At 43.1% G+C, this 7,405-nt stretch overlaps 1 protein-coding gene across 6 annotated transcripts in view; it reads left to right on the top strand.

Annotated features, from left to right (window-relative positions):
• The first annotated feature begins 751 nt into the window (after positions 1–751).
• The window catches only part of CHST11 (carbohydrate sulfotransferase 11), a 290,174-nt gene continuing 283,520 nt past the window's right edge, over positions 752–7,405 (top strand). The window contains exon 1 of one of the 6 annotated variants that reach the window (XM_044987540.1): positions 752–1,058. In XM_044987540.1, coding sequence (XP_044843475.1) covers positions 1,044–1,058 — 15 coding nt within the window. In that variant the 5' untranslated portion in view covers positions 752–1,043. The remainder of the gene's footprint in view (positions 1,059–7,405) is intronic. The other 5 variants (XM_044987562.1, XM_044987578.1, XM_044987587.1 and 2 more) reach the window with 5 other exon arrangements.

Here is a 7,405-nt window from a genome sequence, read left to right as displayed (position 1 = left end):
CTGGGGGAAACAGGATATTGGATTAGATGGGCCTGGGGTCTGATACGGTATGGCAATTCCTATTTTATTCCCACTTTCTAGATAGGGAAATTGAGGCATGGAGATTAAGTAACAAATTACTAGTGGAGATGGGAATAGAACTGAGGTCTCCCAGGCCAGTGCCCTACCCATTGTATTACACTGTCTCTTCTTTAAGAAAGACAAAACGGTGTTACAAGTGCATGACAGTAGCACTTGCCCAGTTGAAGAGATGGGCTGACATCAAGCTCAAGGTTTGGGGTGAGGGAGTATAGCCCCGTTTTTTTAAGTCTGGACATTTAAACATCAATACAAGGATTTGGCTTTTGACTATGAGGCTGAAAATATGAATCACACAGTAGTTGTAGAACCTGGCTCAAAAAAACATAGTTCTTAGACCAAATCTGCTAAAATTGCTGGGAGAAATGGGTTCTAAAATTGAACTACTGAATTAGCCTCAAATGGAACCTGGGACAACCAGTGCCAAGGTGGGGAAAATTGGATGTAGGAATTGGACCTCTGGCATAGCAGGATGTCTAGGAAGCAGCTATACTGTAGCAGGTGAACTCATATGGAGTCTGGATTTCATTAGAGAATAACAATGTAAGAATGTCAGTAAGGGAGCACTACAAATTCAGCCTAGGAAAATCCCCTTTAAAGATATGATCCAGGTGAAACAATTGCTTTGCAGGCAAGTAATCTGTGGTGAGCAAACTATCCTGAGCTCCAGGGGCTGGAACTATAATTACAATCACATGGGTGGGTAACTTCCAGCAAAGGAAAGAAAAATGGAGAAAATTTGCTTTGAAACAGAAGAATAGGGTAAGATTTTAGGTTTTAATCCTGCAAACTGTATATATGTGTAAAGTTATGCACATGCAGGAGTGAGCCTTACAGTTGAACTGAGCTGAAGCAGGAAAGCATTCTTGTTAGGTTGCTAAATGTTTTTGATAACTGACCCTAAAGAAGGGAACAACTGTTGCAACAGTGGAAGCTAGTAGAATCTGGCACAGGAGAAATCATTAATGGAAAAGGTGAAGGTAAGCTCGCAAAGTTTTTAATGGATTTGTTCCAGTGCCTTTTAAATGAGAAGTTGTGGGAAAGGTTTGTGGGAAAGAATTTAGGATTTATTAATGAGTTTCTAATTTCAGTTTCCTTTAATCACTGAGAGAAGGAAATAATCAGTGTTTGCCCAGTGGCAGAGGAAACAAAAAATCACATGAGACATTTTCTAGCCTTTAAGGTCCTGATTCTGCTTTATTCACATAAGTCTCTTTCAGGACTACTCATTTGAGTCAAGTTAGTCATGTACTGTACTTGTTTGCAGCGCTGGACATAAGGTGGCTGTTTATTCACCAGTGATTTAATACAATTAAACTTTTCACAAAATTGAGTTTTCTTATCAAACTGACTTTTTTCTGCATTAGTGTTTTATAAATTCAGACTGTCAATATCTTTGTGCAGTGGCTCATTTGAAATCAAAGTAAAATCTGTTCTTGGTTCTATGGAGAACAATTCAGATCATTACTTTATCAATCTGCCCACTATTTTCTGTAGTCACATGTTGTATAAAGATCTTCTCTTGAAGGTGATGGTGGTTCTTGATATTGAAATAAAATGTATTTCTTAATATATTTATGGATTGAAAATGGCTGTCTCTTGTGTATTCTTCTATGGTAGTTCAGCAAAACAACTTGATAGCCACACAGGCAGTCCTTTCCCTAAAATATCAAATGAGATCAATGTTAATTTGTATTCCAGATTAGAAATTCATCTCTTTACTGTTGGCTCCAGTAAGTAGAGGAAGGATGGTCTAGTGGTTAGGCTGCTATCCTGAAATTTAAAGCTGGGGTCAATTCCCTACTCTGCCACAGACTTTCTGTGTGTCCTTGTGTAACTCCTCTTGTCTACGCATCCGTGCCCCTTCTGTAAAATGGGTATAATAGCACTTCCCTACCTCTCAGAGGTGAGGCTAAATGCATTAAACCTTATGAGAGGATTAGATACTGTGGTAATGGGGTGTCTGTGTCTCATAAGTACCTATGAGATAGATAGATCAAATAGGTACTGATCTAAATGATTTCTTGGAATTAACTGGCCCATGCTTCACCTGTAACCCTGAAAGGGCATGCACTCTCTGCAGTATTCAAACTAATTGTCTAACATCTGTCCCCTTGCAGGAAGATTTTATTCACAAAGTGTATTGTAACAGGTGTGTACTGTACTATATAAAACCACATTTTCAAAGGCAATTTGTAGCCAACAGCTTCAATGTAGGCACCTAAATGCTGTGGCCAAATTTTCAGAAGTGTTCTGCTCCTGTTGAGTACAATGGGGGCTGAGCACGTCTGAAAATCTAGCTGCTTCATTTAGGTGCTTAACTGGGAGCTGAGCTCTTGGAGAGGAAGGAACCTGGTCCTAAATGTATTATAGCAGCACCCCTTTAGCCTACAAAGCTATTGAGGAGTAGTAGTAATGTTGTAACACATCAGACTGATATGAGAGTGAATTTTAATCCATAGCCCAGTCATCTGACTGAGGTCAGGGCTACAAAAGGTTAATACCCATCTCATAAGACAGGGGTCAGTATCCACTGTCTAGTGGCTGCTGTTACTCTTCACAGATCTTCATTGTTTGGAGCAGTTTTATATGCTTCCACGCTGCCATGCTTCTTTCCAGTTCTGGGTGTGTCCTTGAAATCCTGTTCCTATTCTACATATGGCCAATCTAATTCTTCCCCACCCCCAGTTTAGTTTCATTCTCTTCAGAAATTATAGAACCAAACCACAGGTCTTTTCTTAACATGTTTCCAACATTACCTTGGATCATAAAGAATCATAAAGGTGTATTTAAAAATCCACACTTTTTTTTTCTCTTTTTCAGGAGCTTTTTTTCTTCCCCAGTGTCCTTAGCAAATGTATGTGGTCTTTCATTCTCTGTTGGATCAAAGAGACTTGAAGCAGTTCAATGATCAAATTTCTTTGGTTTCTCCACTGGAGCTTTTGTTTCCTGCTTTGAACAAGATACGTGCTAGAATCGCCCAGCTCATGTCCAAACATGAATGGCAGCTCCATTTTGGACTCTTTCACTTGTGTTCTGTAAGCCATAAAAAGAATGGAATATTCCATTCTTAATGGTGTTTTATACAGGTAGCCGTCTTGAACTAGTTAATTTTCTACCATTCCATCACATTGTAGGTGTGCTGAGGTGGTGTGGATGTCAGGGATCTCACCCTGCTGTTAGACTCTGTATTCAGAGTTTTTCCCTGATCTGTATGAAGCTGAGATGGGACCCTAAATCCAGAAGAGCTGGCTTATTAGAACATCAGCCATAACTGATATATTATTGGGTGACTGTCAGACCACTTTCTCCATGATAAACAACAAGAATAGAGTGCAAGACTTTGTCTCTGACAAAAGCCTAAACATGTGAACACCCATGTGTTGTTCCCTGGGTGATCCCATAAAATACAGCTGCTTTGTGGCTCTTCATGGGTGAAGGCTGTTTCTCTTTCTTTCTCTCTCAACCTTGCTGCTCAAAGATTATATTTTCTGCTTCAATCTTTTACATCTCTTCTGTTCTCTCCAATATTCTCCTTTAGTGTATCTCAGATTTTCACAACCCAAAATATCCAATAGTTTTTAAGCTCTTGGCACAACCTAAATACTAATCTTTCAATGATCTGGTTCAACAATCATGGGATGGTTTCTCCTATTGCCTTCTAGGTTTTAAATTCCACTCTTACCCAATGAGGCCATAAGTTGTGTGTGTGGTTGTTGTTTTTTTTAATGGCATTTTGGGGGAATGCTATATTCTAGTGTCCTTGTGGTTGCTATGTGGCTTTGCCATACATTGTTCTAATGTCTATATTGTCCGTTTGTTTCCACTCTTCCAATACTGCTGTGTCGTTGCACTCCATAATGCTTTATAGAAATATGCTAATGAGTGTAAATATGACATAACTGGAATGTTTTATGCTAGATATGCCATGTAACACATCTCTGCAAAGGTTATGATCTACTGGATATATGCATCCTATGAGTATGCATGTATCATTTTTGTATTTGAAGTTATGAATATTGGCTATGTACTTGTTTGAGTTTTTTAAGTAGCCTCAGTGAAGCTTTTGGTCAGCTTCTTGAGAAACGACTATTCTCAGTAAGTCAGGGCCACCCGGGGGGCGCAAGTGGGGCAATTTGCCCTGGGCCCCACAGGGGCCCCCATGAGAAGGCCCTGGCCCCGCCTCTGCCTTCCCCCATCCCCCAGCGCCTCAGCATGCTGCGTCCAGGAGCGGCCTTGGACAAAGCTAAAGCTGCGTGGCTCCATCGGGGCCTGAGCTCCTCCCCGCTCAGAGCCATGTGGTAAGGGGGCGGGGCTGCGAGCAGGTGCTCAGGTCCCACTAGAGCAAGGCCGCTGCAGCACTGTCCAGGGCTGCTCCTGGACGTTGCGCATTGAGGCTCTGGGAGAGGGAGTAAGCGGGGGTAAGCAGCATGGTAGGGGGCCGGGCCGGGGCGGGGGGATTGGATAAGGGGCAGGGAGGGGGCAGAGGTTCTGTGGGGGCAGTCAGGGGATGGGGAACAGGGGGTTGGATCGTGGGCATTCCCAGGGTCTGTCAGGACTCGGCGGGGGTGGGTGGATAGGGGTCGGGGCAGACAGGGAACAGGGGGGATTGGTGGGGGGTGGAGTCTTGGGGTGGTGGTTGGGTGGTGGTGATGAGACAAGGAGCAGGATGGGTTGGGGAATCTTAGGGGGGCAGGAAGTGGATGCGGGTCAGATAGGGGGCAGGGGCAGGCTGTTTGGGGAGGCACAGCCTTCCCTACCCTAAAGCTCATTCAGCAGTTTGAGGCTTGCAGACAGCTATTTAATACAAAGAGACAAGCTGTTATCTTTCCCCTTAGGGCTACCATCCCTTTCACTTCTCAAATGTCAAATTATAGTCTACATTTAATTTCAGTGCCCCAGGGTCGCTTCATTTAAAATTAGCCACTTTAGATTAACAGTGATAGAGCCATGGGGGAGGGACCACATGAGAAGAGCAATATCGTACACCACCTACCTCCTTCCCAACCCTACCAAGGGAGATCCCCCTCCCCTGCACTCCTCAAGGCTCCAGAGGGGTTAATTCAGAGGTTCTCAAACTTTTGTACTGTGACCCTTTTAACATAGCAAACCTCTGAGTACAACCCCCCCTCATAAATTAAAAACACTTTTTTATATATTTAACACTATTATAAATGCTTGAGGCAAAGCAGGGTTTGAGGTGGAGGCTGACAGCCTGCAACCCCCAGTAATAACCTCATGACCCCCTGAGGGGTCCCGGCCCCCAGTTTGAGAACCCATGGGTTAATTTTAGCACCCTGTGTCTATTCACATACATGTGCTATTTTGAGCATTTCAGTTTTCACAACATAGGCTCATCCCAGATTCTGGAACAAGCTCAAATGCTCAGTTTGTGGAGTATGTACATAAGCTACACTAAAGACAATCCCACAGTAAGCATCTCCAGTTTGTGAGGGACCCCGTGGAGCCAGTCTCTAGGAAACAGATACATTCATGGAGGTTAAGTCTATTAATCGCTATTAGCCAGGAAGGGTAAGGAATGGTGTCCCTAGCCTCTGTTTGTCAGAGGGTGGAGATGGATGGCAGGAGAGAGATCATTTGATCATTACCTGTTAGGTTCACTCCCTCTGGGGCACTTGACATTGGCCACTGCTGGTATCCAGGATACTGGGCTGGATGGACCTTTGGTCTGATCCAGTATGGCCATGCTTATGTTCTAAGCTAAATGAACCCAAAGTTATGGAGACAGATATGAGTTAAGGAAGATAGCAGAGTATCAGAAACCTGGAAAAATCTCTGACTGGATGGGCTTAGGCGTTTGGTTACAAGCTGAGGTGGTTCAAAAGTTTTGGATGTTTTTTTTTAAGCAGATTTTTTTTATTGTTTCTTTAAACAAACACAGCAAGCAGCAAATAGTTGGCCAAACACTTCTGAAACCCCAAACCATGTTCAGGTTTTGGCAGACTAATTTCAGCTTTTCAATTAAAAAAACCACAGCAAATTTTGAAGGAAAGCAGACACTGTGATTTTTTTTCTGCTTTTTAAAACCCCCCAGTTTTGATCCAAAAAAAGTTTTGACGGAAAATATTTGTCCAACCCTTTTAATGAGCTTTAGTGCCTTTTAGCACTAGCTGATGCTGAGAACCAGTGATACCTTGTAAAGGTGACTTAGAAAAGAAGTTTTCTCAAAACTGGGTTTGTGCTGAGATGTGGAAGGTTTTTAAATGTTTATTTTTCCCAGGGCTGCCTTGAGGGGGCAAGTGGGGCAATTTGCCTCAGGCTCCGCAGACTACTATAGAATACTAGTATTCTATAGTATTGCAACTTTTTTTTTTTATGGAAGGGGCCCCTGAAATTGCTTTGCCCCAGGTCCCCTGAATCCTCTGGGTGGCCCTGCAGTGAGTGCCCAATCAAGAATCACTTAAGCTGAAAATGAACTTTGAGATATGCCAATCCGCATCTGAGCTTTCCGGGGAATGTGGCATTGGCCTGTAAAGAACTGAGTCATGCATGGACATGTGACTTGCCCATGTGACTTCAAAACTCCATCTTGTAGCTGGATTCTGCATAGGAGAAGGGAAGGGGTTTCCACCCACAAGAGAGACTATATAAGCCCCTGGGGTAACCCCTCCATTTTGTCTTCAGTGGCATCTCCTTGGGGTGGAGAGGCTGAAAGAAACTGGAACAAAGGACAGTAACTACAGGGGTGTGAGTGATTGTTGGACCCAGACTAGAAGGAGGCTTGTCTGTCAAAGAAGCTTATTGGAATATCTCTGAGGGTGAGATTTACCTGCATTCAGCTGCCTATTGTATTAGGCATAGACTTGTGTGTTTTGTTTTATTTTGTTTGGTAACTTACTTTGTTCTGTCTGTTATTACTTGCAACCACTTAAATCCTACTTTTTGTATTAAGTAAAAAGCAATTTTATTAATTAATACCTCAGAGGGCAAACAGCTGTGCATATCTCTCTATCAGTGTTATTTATAGAGGGTGAACAATTTGAGTTTACCCTGTATTATAAGCTTTATACAGAGTAAAACGGGTTCATTTGGGGTTTGGACCCTATTGGGAGCTGGGTATCTTAGTGCTGGAGATAGGAGCACTTCTTAAGCTGTTTTCAGTTAAGCTAGTGGGGGACATGGTTCAGACCTGGGTCTGTGTTTGCAGCAGGCAAGCATGTTTGGCTCAAACAAGGCAAGGTACTGAAGTCCCAAGCTGGCAGGGAAAACAAGCTCAGAGATAGTCTCGGCATATCAGGTGGCAGTCCCAAGGGGGTTTCTGTGATCCAATCCGTCACAACTGCCTCTGTCCCAGTGGTGAAATGAG

This window comes from Mauremys mutica, chromosome 1, assembly GCF_020497125.1.
Source record: "Mauremys mutica isolate MM-2020 ecotype Southern chromosome 1, ASM2049712v1, whole genome shotgun sequence".
NCBI lineage: Eukaryota > Metazoa > Chordata > Testudines > Geoemydidae > Mauremys > Mauremys mutica.
The sequence above is the reverse complement of the archived record's forward strand: the minus strand, read 5'-3'. Positions and strand labels throughout refer to the sequence as shown.